The sequence below is a fragment of the Echinops telfairi genome, unplaced genomic scaffold, assembly GCF_000313985.2.
Source record: "Echinops telfairi isolate 266 unplaced genomic scaffold, ASM31398v2 ScPeMD7_7410;HRSCAF=8448, whole genome shotgun sequence".
Taxonomy (NCBI): domain Eukaryota; kingdom Metazoa; phylum Chordata; class Mammalia; order Afrosoricida; family Tenrecidae; genus Echinops; species Echinops telfairi.
Genome location: NW_022111310.1, coordinates 16028989 through 16042586, shown reverse-complemented (window position 1 = coordinate 16042586; position 13598 = coordinate 16028989). Strand labels below are relative to the sequence as shown.

At 42.3% G+C, this 13598-nt stretch overlaps 1 protein-coding gene and 1 pseudogene across 1 annotated transcript in view; one reads left to right on the top strand and one right to left on the bottom strand.

Annotated features, from left to right (window-relative positions):
- Positions 1-453: 453 nt before the first annotated feature.
- HSDL2 (hydroxysteroid dehydrogenase like 2) overlaps positions 454-13598 on the bottom strand; it is a 56499-nt gene continuing 43354 nt past the window's right edge. Inside the window, exons 7-9 of the mRNA XM_004710946.2 lie at positions 8542-8691; positions 4548-4676; positions 454-769 (exon numbers count right to left, since the gene is read on the bottom strand). Coding sequence (XP_004711003.1) covers positions 657-769; positions 4548-4676; positions 8542-8691 — 392 coding nt within the window. The 3' untranslated portion in view covers positions 454-656. The remainder of the gene's footprint in view (positions 770-4547; positions 4677-8541; positions 8692-13598) is intronic.
- On the top strand, positions 10706-12351 carry LOC105979370 (annotated as a pseudogene).

Here is a 13598-nt window from a genome sequence, read left to right as displayed (position 1 = left end):
CCACACGACTGGGCCAGGTTTCATTCTCTTGTGCACAGATGACCAGGGATCGGACAGACTCACGGCAACCAACACACACAAGGAAAGCATGCACCTGGAAAACTACGTAACAAAATGAAAGCCCCGTGCTGTTTTAGTTTAGCATCCACAAGTGAAACTTATTAAGTAGTTTATTAGGTGATCTCTGTGAAAATACACTGTAGAATATTTTCTTCAAAAATAAGCATATAAAAATCCAAAACACCATAAAGAGTCTCATTAATATACAATCCCAAACTAAAATTTTTAAACAGATTAGCCTCATTTTACATGGGAAGAAACTATGAAAAGAGATCATTGTATTGCTTTGACCCAGGCTGATTGCTTATTAAAGTCTCTAAAGGAAACAATTATGCATAGTATTAGGCTCTGAGAGCAAACTCACAAAATGCAAAAATTCATATTCCTTCTAAGTCCACTTAATGAAGGTTATGTTTTATTAGCTGCTTGTTTCAATTACAATTTCAAGTTTAACAGATATAGGAATTCTATTTTTTTAAGATAAACATGCATATATCCTTACACTTCAACAGGAAAGAAATCAAGCTTTAGATGTTGAACGGTTGAGCATTTTTACTTGTTGAACTCAGTGGTCGGGTCTTTCCTTCCCTTTGCCTTCACAGTTTGGCGTCCATCTGATTCATCAGCTTCTCCAATTTGATTGCTAGGCCCATGTTACCTTTGATCTTTAGTTTCCCTGACATGAATGCCATTGTTGGCTTTAGTTTCCCTACATGGAGGAGGGAGGGGGGAGAGCATCCATTAGTCTCTGTAAGGTGTACTGCTTCAAGAACATGCACCATAGAAAGAACCTGCTTGAGTTCTATAAACCTCAGGAGCACAGACATGTCTATTACAAATCTTATATCAGTGTCTTGGGAATCCCAATTCCGAGACTTCCGTGTTAACAGTAACCTAGAATATAAGAGCACAACCAACAAAAGACAGTAGCAAAAAGCTTGAGATGCAACATTTATATAACATTTAGTTACATTATACTAAAGGATGCACAGTCTTCAAATGAAATGAGATAAAAAATATTATCTAGTGTCTTTAATTTTCTAGTCTATTATAGTTCATTAAAATTTTAATACTTTTTTAATATTTAAATTTAAAATTTTTAATAATTTTAAAAATTAAATGGAGCAGATATATTTATTATTTATAAAATGTTTTCCAAAACTATCTTATTGTAATGTACAAAGGGGCTTCAAACATTTGTGGAAAAGGTCCATTATTTTTTTTATTTCTATTTGCCCACAAACACACTGAAGCCCTTTGTGCGGACATCAGAAGGCGCACTGATGGTGTAGTGGTTGATGCACTGGGTGACAAACTGCAGGTCAGCAGCCCCAGAGCACCAGCCGCCTGTAGGAGAACGATGCGGCTCTCCGCGCCCATCAACCTTGAGCCTCAGAAAGCCAGAGGCCGCTCCATCCTTCTAGGGCGCTCTGAGCCGGAACTGCCTCAGTGGCGGGGAGTTTGTCTTTGTTCCTAGGGACTCATTATTCTAACCACAAAAATGCCAGCGTATGAAATATAAGCACTAAAACAGAATTATAGCAAATAACAATATGTGAATAATGTAAGCTCCGTGGAATGAGAGAACTTCTCGTTTCCAGTGGCATTTGTTCACAAATGAGGGAGCTGGGCTCAGAGGAGCCTGCGACGTGCCCACAGGCACACTGCTGGTGGTATACGGCAGTCCGACAATACAAAGCTAGGCCCATATAATTCTGATTTATTATTTCTGCCTTCTCTTATGACAATTTACATATAGAAGGGGAGATTTACATGTAAAAAGGAGAATATGTGCTTGGTGCACTAATAAGCCTTCGTCGTTCTTTTTGTAGACAGAATAGGTAGGCCAATTTATGTGACAGCTTATGAAGCAAACCCTTGAAAGTCAGACCCACCTGTGTAAGGTGGAAACCTGTCAGAGCCAAAGACACCTGAAGGAAATTTTAGGGGAGATGGAAATGTTCTAAAACCGAATTGTAGCGATGATTGCATAACTTTTATAAACCAACTGAAAATCATGTGGGCTTACAATGAGTGGACTATATGATGTAATTATACCTAAATTGTACTTTAAAAAATTTTAAAAATAGCTATTAAGCACAATATACTACAAATACCTCTCTTCTCCATATATTAATAAAATGATGCAATATTTTATCATTTATTACTATCATATTGTTTCACCATGCAGTGGCCTCTACTGGCCAAAAGAAGAGATTGTTATTATTTGATCAATTGATCACCTTAAAGTTGTTCTAAACGTTAATAACAGATCCATTATACAAACTCCTACTAGCATAGATTTGATTCCAACTCTATTCGGACATCATGACCTCAACGTAAGGTTTCTGAGGCTTTACAACTCTCTTCGGGACCAGACGGCCTCGTCTTTCTTCTGCAGAGCAGCCAATGGGTTTAACTGGGAAATCCTCACGCTAGGGACAGCTCATACTTGCCCTTCAGTGTTTGAAACCACAGAACCACTTGCAACAAATCCTTCATCACAATCACCTTCACTTGCTGCACATGTAGCTTTTAAATCATTGAAAATTCTTGAAGTCCTTTGAACTAAAAAGTAAGAACTGTGCTCATCTGCTCAATTCCTCTGTAAATTTGACTGAAAGACACACTTCGGAAGGGAGCGCATTTGTCACTGGGGACTGCTTATACTCAGATAGCTATATATGGATCGCTCTCCCAGTCAATCCAGGGGTACATTCATAAAAAGATAGAAATGAGAAACCTACTGTTACAAAAATAAAAATTAAATCCAAATTAAAAATCAAAATAACAACAACAAAAACCCACAATGACTTGGTTCTTTCATCGTTGGACAGAATAACAATGATTAAGAACACGAGCGTTGGGAACCCAGGACAGATGAACCCCTCAGGACCAGTGGTGAGAGTGGCGATACCAGAGGGTGGAGGGGAGGTGGGGTAGAAAAGGGGAACCGATTCCAAGGGTCTACATATAACCTCCTCCCTGGGGGATGGACAACAGAAAAGTGAGTGAAGGGAGACGTCGGACAATGTAAGATCTGACAAAATAATAATAATTTATAAATTATCAAGGGTTCATGGGGGACGAGGGAGTGGGGATGGAGGGGGGAAAATGAGGAGCTGATACCAAGGGCTCAAGCAGAAAGCAAATGTTTTGAGAATGATGAGGGAAACAAATGTACAAATGTGCTTGACACAATGGATGCATATATGGATTGTGATAAGAGTTGCATGGGAAAAAAAAGAAAGAAAAAGTTGTATGATCCCCTAATAAAATGATTGAAAAATAAATAAAACTGAGGTTTGGACTCAGCTCAGATTTAAATCCCGGTTCCACCATTGAGTAAAGCACTGTGTGGCCGTGGGCTTATTGTTCAATGAAACAAAGTCTGAGTTTACATTTCTGTAAAATGGGCAAAGTAATTTGTCTCAAAGGACTGTTGAGAGGATTGCTTAACCCATCCTTATTACACAATAAATATTAGCTATAATTATCATGATCTCAACATAGAAGCTGATAATACATTTGAAAGTGGGTATTAAGTCTAAAATATTATATATTTGTAAGAGTCACAGTCACCAAGTATTTATTGAGGATCTACTATGTCCAAAGCATTGTGGAGCTCTATGGAGAAACAGCTGCTTAAACACTAAACAAATTATTAAAAACAATTAAAAGTGATACCGATTCATTAAAATGAAAATATATTATAATATTTTAAGTGAAAAAGATTATCAAGATTATAGCCTGGTCTTGTTTTTTTTTTAACAAGCACAAATATATGCTTATATACACTCACCAAAAGAGTGCATAAGATGATAACCCCAAACTAGCTGCAGGTAATCTTTCAGTAGTATGATCTTGTGACCATTAAATTGATTTCAACTCCTCATAATAAGCTACAGGACAGAGAACTGCCCCAGGGTCTTCAAGGGTGTAAATCGTTACAGAAACAGACTGGCCTACTGTTCTCCCTCAGACTGCTCATGGGTTCAAGGCACTAATCTTTGGTTAGCTGTGTGCCTTAACCAATGTGCCACTAGGGCTTCTTAAAGAAAGCGAAAATAACCTTAATTTTTGTGTGTGTGTGGCACAACTAGAAGTCCATGGGCAAAATAAAGAATGACATAAAAGGCTCTCTGGGTTAGGGATTTCACAGATCCGGGTCCCTGGGCCATGATGGATGGCTGGTCCCTCCGTGATCTAACGAAACCCATCAACCCGTCATTTTGACTTCTCTCTGTTCCCAGCATTATCTTACTGGCTTCTCAGTAAGGCAGACAGGGAAACCCACTCCGTTTGTTGGATGAGGTAAAAGGGGCAGCAGTGGCCCAGTAAGAATAGCCCTCCCCAGACTGCATGCTCTTCAACATCCACAGCTGCTAAGATCCGGCCACTGCAAACATCTACGAGGCTTGATTCTATGTTAAGAGCCAAAGCAAAACTAAATTTTCCTTAAAGAAGTAAACCAATGAAAAACTCACCAGAAAACATTTTTACAAAATCTTCAGTAGACATACTCATCACCACATCGGCCCGCTCAGCAGGTTCTCCGAATCCAACACTGCCACCCTTGCTTTTGAGATCAAGAAACCAGGTTCCTCCATCGTCACCTACACAGGAGATCAATACAGACAAGTAAATGTCAATGGAGCCCTGTTCTTCTTAAACTCAGTCATGGCTACAATTAGCCATAATGCGGTTTACCAAGTTAAAAGTCTCAGGCTTGTTTCAATTAAAGTCAGAAAATACTCATTAACGACTTATTATATGCCAGGAGAAAGACCAGGCTTTCTACTCCTGTACAGTTAGTCTGGAAAGGCAATAGGGGTGGTTCTACCCCGTCCTATAGGGTTGCGATGAGTGTGAATGGACTCAATGATAGAATCTGGTTTATTATATGCCAGGCACGGTACTAGGCTCTGAAGATGCTGCAATAAACCGGAAAAACATGGTTCGGCTTACAAACGAGGACTCGGAGGAGGACATGGGAGCATATTTATAAAGAGCCAGGAAAACTCCATTGAAGCTGGGATTTAAAAACGGGGAATTAGCTAGACAGGGAAGTGGAAACATGTTGTAGGCAATGGGAATGAGATATGCAAAGCCCAGAATCAACAGCGCAGCACGTTGAGGAGTCGTCGAACTGGAATGTGAATGCTGGAAAGGAAGCTGCAGGATGAGTCCGTTGGGAGCATAGACAAATGAGACAAAGAAAATGGGATCCAGAACGCTGTTACTCAAAGTGGGATCCTGGTCCTTGGACCCATTACTAAGACTTTGGTTAATGGCTCACTCATCCGGGTGATGTGTCTGTGTCTTTGTGCTGTTTTTGTCTCTTTTATATTCTCCTTAAATAAAAAAAAAAAAGGCCGTGTAATCATATACCCTGTCCTGCAAGATCAACGTGGTGATCTACAAGTAGATGCCTGGATAAACAAATGCAGACTGAACAGGTATGGGAGGGTGTGGGAGTATACCTAGGGCGGTAGAGGGAATATACATGTATATGTGTGTGTATAGGGGGTATCCCCACCAAAAAATGGATAAAAGCTTCGCTGTATGGAACTTTCACAGTACACATTTTTCCTGCTAGGTGAGTTTCAAGCAACTCGCTCTGAGTTAGTGCCCCCAGTAGCGTCTCCTAGGAGGTTCTCTCTGGTTACAGTGAATTTTTCATGAAAGCAGTTTTGCTGGAACCTCTTTGTGTGTGATGGTCGATTTAAGAGAAATGCGTGCAGCTGTGAAATTATGTTTGCTGCTGAGGAAAAATACTGCAGAAACTGTTGTGATGTTGAGCACAGCTTACAAGGGCAGCGCTACGGGAAAAACTTGTTTATGAGTGATTTTCTCATTGCAAAAAAGATGAACTGTCAATTAATGACAAACCTCATTCAGGGTGTCCGTCAACTTCCTGTCTGTCAACTTCCCAAATGGATGAAGACAGAAGACGGACCATTGAAGAGATAGGGAAGTTATTGGGACTATCTTGGAGCTCGGTTCAGTGAATTTTAATGGAAAATGTTGGAATGAGAAGGGTCGCTGCAAAATGACCTTGGGGAAAAAAAGTTTGGGTCGTTTCAGAGCTGTTCTTTCAAAGCACTGCATGTTTCCCCTTGACCCCTAAAGCAAACATCAATCAAGCCAGCGAAGATGCCATCATCACCTGGCCCCCAAAAGCTCAAGTGAAATCAAAGATCAAGACGATGCTCCTTTGTTTTTTTGATGTGAGGGTGATAGTGCATTTGGAGTTCATTCCACCATGTCAGACTGCTAATCATGCTTTCTATTTGGGGGTTCTGAAAAGATTAGCTAACGTGTGACAGTAAAGGCCTGATTTGTGGCAGACGGGACTGGTTTTGCTACCACAGCAATGCACCTGCTCATGAAGTCATGTCAGTGCACCATTTCTGGCAGAAAAACAGCATGACTTTCTTGCCCCACACATCTTACTCACCTGCCCTCACTCTGTGGGACTTCTTTTTGTTTCCTTGAATGAAGAAGGACATGAAAGGACAGTGATTTGACTACATAGGAGGAGTGAAGAAAAAAAACAAGGGAGGTGCTGTCAGCCATCCAAACAGATGAGTTTGAAAAATGTTTCCAAGAATGGAATCACGGATTTGACCAATGTATTAAGTGTAATGAAGAGTGCTTTGGAGGTGATAAGGTTGTTTGGTAAAAAAATTTAAATACATAGCTTTAAAAAAAAAAATCCATTTGGGGGGGGGGGGTTACCCCCGTGTGTGTGTGTGTGTGTGTGTGTGTGTGTGTGTGTGTGTGTGTGTGTGTGTATGTGTGTGTGTACATATATACATTTGTGTATGTGCATTTACCTTTGCTGCGAACATATCTGTGAATGTGGAGCAGCACACAGGGTTATGAAAATGTCTTAGACATGAACACCTTGAAGGAGTGAGTCGCTTGGCCTGGCGTGTCAGGATCATAGTCTTTGGGTATGCCAAGGTCAGCTGGAATGACCTACTTCCTAGTTCTCACAATAAAATGTTTTTGTTTTGCTTTATAAAAAATGTGATTATGGACTATTGTACATACTAGCATCACCTGATGGATATGCGGACTCGCAGGTCCCACCCCAGACCTACCAAGTCAAAACCTGCATTTTAGCAAGATCCCAGTTAATCAGCATAAATATTAAAGCTTGAGATGCACTGATCTTGAACTGAGCTCCAATCCCCTGGGATGGAAGGTAGAGAGGATCCAGGCTATAAAGCAGCGGGTTTTCAACCTGTGGGTCGTGACCCCTTTGGGGGTCGAACTACCCTTTCACAGGGGTCGCCCAATTCATAACAGTAGCAAAATTACAGTGATGAAGTAGCAACGAAAATAAATGTATGGTTGGGGTCACCACAGTCAAGAGGAACTGTATTAAAGGGCTGCAGCATGAGGAAGGTTGAGAACCACTGCTATAGAGGCTGGTTTGATATTTGATGGCAGGAAGCTGAAACAATTTCAATTTGAAGATGTCTACAACCTGTTAAAGAAGAATTTAAATGATCTACCACTAGCAGAGAAATGGCGAAGGGAGAAATTTGAGGAACGCTAAGGTTTTAAAAATAGTCATTGTGGAAAGTGAAGCATTAAGCTGCCCACAAAGCAAATTCTGAGGTACTGCTTAGAGCCTACCCAAAGAAAGCCCATGAGGAACAGCTACTGTTACAGACATACACGTGGCATGCTTGTTCCCTCTAGCAGAACACAACTGTGGGCAGTCAGGTAGCTGATTTAGGACTAGAGTTCTGACATGTTATCAAGAGAGACCAGTCCCTGGGACAGGACATCATGCTTGGTAGAGGAGAGGGGCAGCGAGAGAGAGTGGACCACTCTTGACAAGATGGGCTGACACAGCAGCTGCCGCAATGGGCTCAAACACAGGAACGACTGTGAGGGTGCAGGACCAGGCCGTGTTCACTGTGCTGTGCATGGAATCAGATTAGGAGATGAACCCGCAGTACCTAACAGCAAACAGGGTTTGGACAGGCAATGGCACGAACACAGGGAGTCTAAACAGGCAAGAGAATCACTAAGGCACTTTACCATGGATTCTAAGGGCTCTAAGAAGAAGAATATTGAGAAGTTTAAAAAGCTAGCCACACTGAGGGAATTGTGGCAGATAAATAGTCGCATTACACTACCTGTCACAATCCATATGCCCTTCAGAAGTTTTTCCAAATAGCCATCCAAACAGATGAGTTTGAAAAATGTTTCTGAGAATGGAATCACGGATTTGACCAACGTATTAAGTGTATTGGCCAATTACATAGACCAAGGAATTATTTAACACTGAAAGTACATGTGAAGAAATTTTATTGCACATAGCTATATGCATAGACCTTAACTTTGAAACACAAGCCCTAATTTTCTCTTCTAATGTAAGGGTCCTGGTTACAGCCAACTATCCGGGGGATGATGTCCTATTGTGCTTCACAGAGCCCAGGGACTGGCCATGGTAATTACCTGAGAGCTCAAACTGATAGACTGCCTGAGTGGCGTTCACAACGTCATCACTGAGAGACTCCTTGACAATTCTAAACGTTTCTTCCACGGGTCCCGAGCGTTGCCTGGATTTGGTGTCCTGCTTTCCTTCTTTGAAGGCTGGAACAGCACCTGGAAAATAGTTTGCACTTAGATTTCCTGAAAGTCTAGGCTGTGTGAGGCCACCAACTCCCCTCCCCCTCCAAAAACACACTCAGTCCCACCTGATCTGTGCGACTCATATCAGAGCCACACAGACTCACTCATTAGCTATGTTTGACCAAGATAATCTTCAGTGCAGTTCATGGCACTGGAAGCATACGAAGATAAGCCAGAACGTACTGCTACAAACAATGCATGCAGGAGCGGGGAGGGAACACTGTAACGGACTGTGATGATGTCTATACGATTCTTCATTAATGTGATTTAACTGTGCAAGAATATGATAAGTGAATTTTATAACAATGAAATCTTTTTTTTTCAATAAAATCATTTTTAAAAGGTATTGCTACAAGAGTTCCAGTTCATGAACACAATAAAAAGGTTTATTCCAAATAAAGCGTGTTTAATTTAAACCTGTCTCTGCATCAGACAAGCTCTCAGTACTTTAGTCTCCTTAGGGTGCCTTTAAGAAACAAAAAGGTCCAATCAAAACAGCGGCTTCTGAAGGGGTAAGATTGGTAGATTTTCTTGAAGTACCGAAGACAACTGAAAACTGTGTTGGGGAAAAAAAAGCCAGCAAAGTTGTGCTCAGGCATTTTTTATCCATGACGACAATGTCCCTGCTCGGTCTTCCAAGATTGCCAAGGCTATCTTGAAGCTCACGGGGACGCCTCGTCCCACATCTACTCGTCAATCCTAGTCTTGCCCCTTCATCCATCTCTTGGCTCCCAAGATCAGAGTACTGAAAAGGGATACAATTTGAGTCCCTCGAAGATAGCAAAGCTGCCGTTTTACCATGTTTTAAATGGAAGAGCTCAGAATTCACTGAGGAAGGACTAGGGCAGTGGTTCTCAACCTTCCTAATGCTGCGACCCTTTCATACAGTTCCTCATGTGGTGACCCCCAACCATCCAATCATTTTTGTTGCTACTTCATAACTGTCATTTTGCTACTGTTATGAATTGGCACCCTGTGAAAGGGTTGTTCGGCTCCCAAAGGGGTTGCAACCCACAGGTTGAGAACTGCTGGGCGAGAGAAACAGCGGCACTGCTTCCCAAAGTGTAGAAACCTAAACGGAGGGTATGCTGAGACCAACTTTTCCTTGAGATTGTTTAATAAAGGTTTCTATGATTTTTGTAGCAATATTTCTCCACTTGCACTCATATCAAGCTGATGGAAGAATAGTAAAAAAAAAACATCAGTTTTTATCTTAAAATGAGAAATGTTTATATACTTCAAGCAAAAGGCTGACTCTTTTAACTAGGTAAAAACAAAGTATTACTTTAACACAGGTTACAATAAAAAATTTAAGACCAGAAGACCCAAAACAAACAAAAAACCATATTGTTGAGAACAAGGATGGCCGGAGCAGTGACCCAAAATCCATCTGTAGACAATGGGACATCCCCTCACAGAAGGGTCACAAGGAAGGGATTCGTCTACCAGGGCGCACTGTAGCTCCGATGAAACACAATATTCTGCTGGTTCCCTGAGGCTTCCTACCCCTACTATCATGACCCCAGTCATGTCTTTCACTTTGGACTAGACCGGAGCATGTACACAGGTACAGGTAAGAGCTCACAACACGCAAAATCCAGGTCAGATAAAACCCTCGGGAACAGAAATGGTAGTAGCAATACCAGGAGGAGTAGGGGAAGGTAAGGGTCGAAGGGGGTACTGATCACAATGACAACATATAACTGTTGGGTCAGGCACCAACAGGGGGCATTAGGAACAGCCTGACCTGCCCTTATCGGAAGAGACAGCTAGCTTCAAAAGGGCTCCAGGACAATGAGCCATCTCCTCGCTATCACAGGTGGACCGATCAAGACACCGCCCTACCTGGGAATTTCACAGATGGAGACAACTTAAGACCCTGCAGCTGCAGCTCTGCCCCCTCCCTTCTTGTTTACCCTCCTGAACAGCTTAAAAACCTGCCCTTCACCAGATAGGCATGACTTCCCAGGCCCCCAGCTAGGGAACCATGAACCTGGTGTGGGAGTTCAGGATGCTTCTTCCCTTTCTCTGCTCTTCCCTCCCTCCCGGGCAGTGTGACTTCGAGAGGCCCCAGCTGGGGACTCGTGAATCTCCCTCAGGAGCTCTGAATAAACTCCTTCTCTCTGGCCTGGCCTCAGTTGATCTTTGCAGTGAGCCTAATAACACCACCACACCACACCTCTCCCAGGGGAAACCATGGGGGAAGAGAGACAGCGATTGCTACTAAGATATGAAAATAATGATAACATATTTTATCAATGGTCACGAGGGCGGGAAGGGGGTGGGAGGGAAAAAAGAGGTCGTGATACCAAGGGCTCAATAAAAGTAAATGTTTATAAAATAATGATGGCGACATATGTATATAGATGCTTGATACAAATGATGTATTGATTGTTTTAAGAGCAGTAAGGCCCCAATAAAATGATCTTTCAAAAATAAAACTAAATGAAAAGACACTGGAGTCAATGGAATGGTAACCAAAAGATCCTTCCAAATTTTGCTAAGTTGGAGGCCGAATTTCACCAATGGCTTCAGGTGAAATTCCTAATTACTTTTCCTCTAAATAAAATTTATTCGCCTAGACCAGCGGTTCTCAACCTGGAGGTCGCAACCCCTGTAAAGGTCGCACGAACCTTTCACAGGGGTAGCCGGATTCATAACCGTAGCAAAATTACAGTTATGAAGTAGCAATGAAAACTTCATGGTTGCAGTCACCACAACATGAGGAACTGTATTAAAGAGTGGCGGCATTAGGAAGGTTGAGAACCACTGGGCTCTTCAACCGCTCTTCAACTCTGGACTGAACTTGCCTTCTTCCATCTAAGTAGAAAGGACTCTGTAGGGTCACGTGAAATGGAGGAAACCTTCTCAAAAAGGCCAAAATGCCCAGAAGGATTTGAGCTACAATATAGGAAGTTTTTCTTGTATCCCAGTCTAGTTTCATCAGCTTTGCACCTCCTACTGGGTGAAGGGAAGGTCAGAGTGTGAGTCTGATGAAGACCCCATTCCCCAGAAGCAGGGAATGGAGGTTACCATTACCTGTCGGCCTTACCCGGTCAGCACAAATGAGCAGTCAGGGAAGAAGATCAGGGCAGGACTGTTCTCCCACATTTTGAAGCTGCTCCCCTAATACCAACCTCTGCTTTTTAATGTATCCTCCCCAAATCATGTGGACAGTTTAGCTATGGTCCCCAGAAACAGGTGAGACCAATTCATTAAAAGAACCCCGAGGCCGCTCTTCCGGAGACGCTGTGTGCAGGTGTGCAAAATGGGCCCGCGTCGGACCACCGGCGTAGGCTGTCCTACAGTGCAGCCTCTAACAAAACTAGGCTGTCCCGAACCCCTGGTAACAGAACTGTTTACTTGTATACAAAAAAGGCTGGGAAAGCGCCAAAATCTGCATGCAGCGTGTGCCCAGGCCGACCTCAAGGGGTCCGTGCTGTGAGACCAAAGTTCTCATGAGGTTGTCCGAAACCAAAACACACGTCGCAGGGCTTACTCGGCAGGGCTTACGGTGGGTCCATGTGCGTTAAATGTGTCCGAGACAGGATCCAGCGTGCTTTCCTTATGCAGGAGCAGAAAATCGTTGTGAACGTGTTGAAGGCACAAGCACAGAGTCAGAAAGCTAAATAAATACAAATGGAGCTTGTATGAATAATAAATCAAATAATTTGTTGTCTTAAAAAAAAACAAACTCCTATGCCAGTGGTTCTCCACCTTCCTGAGGCTACGACCCTTTCTTTCATATAGTTCCCTCATGTGGTGGTGACCCCCAACCATAAAATCATTTTTGTTACTACTTCCTCATTGTAATTTTGCTGTTATGAATCGGGCAATGCCCGTGAAAGGGTAGTTTGACACCCAAAGGGGTCGCGACCCACAGTTTGAGAAACTGCTGTCCTAGGCTAACCTGTTGTCTACACTGAATTAGCTTTCCATTGGCCAACACCAATTATATCCCGCCAACGGGTCGAATATGCAGCAAAGGTTCTTCACTGACCTACAACTGAAAGCACTGAGACTGACACAGTAGTATGCCGTGTGCTGTATAAAATTATCCCAGATTTGCTAAAAACAAATTGCCTTCTATTATGTTTCCAGAAAGAAATCCTTCTCATAAGCTGAAATTCAAATAAATATTAAATATGATATCCTTAAGATCCAATGATGACAAAAATCAAACTTTTTAAATCCTTTTGATTATTATTTTTAAATGCACTCTAGAAAGTGTACTCCTTACTGCTTGCAGCCAGCAGGGCCAGCCACTCCAGTGGCCTCACCTTTGCTCTGGCCCTGCTTTTATTTAAGTCCAACCCAGAGTAACAGTGATCGCAGGGCAGAAAGTGACCTCCCTGTGTCATCTCCATTGAGATGAAAATGCTCTCCCTTCGAGTTCTCTAAAGATAACGTTACCCTGACACCTGTGCCCGTGGGCTAGCCTTGCCTCATGTTTACTTTCGTGTAAATGGGATCAAGCACATCGTCTCTAACATTTTATGCTACCAATCTTCCACAACTTCTACCAAGAAGAGGGAGCATCTTTCAACTCATTCTAGGAGGCCAATAGCCCTCAGATACCAACACCATACAAACACATCACCACAAACAAATCTGTGAGATGAAATGCCTAGCAAAGGACTAGCAGACAAAATCCCGCAGCATACAAAACGGAATCTACAGTGTGACCGACTGGGATGTACCCCAGGAAAGCAAGGCTAGTTCAATATACAAAATCAAAACCCTGCAATACACCATAGCTAGAGAACAAAGGACAAAAACCACAAAATCATCTCAAGGGATATACAAAACACACATGAAAAAAAGTCAACACCATTTCATGGGTAAAAATCACTTAACAAACTAGGAATAAAGGGGAACTT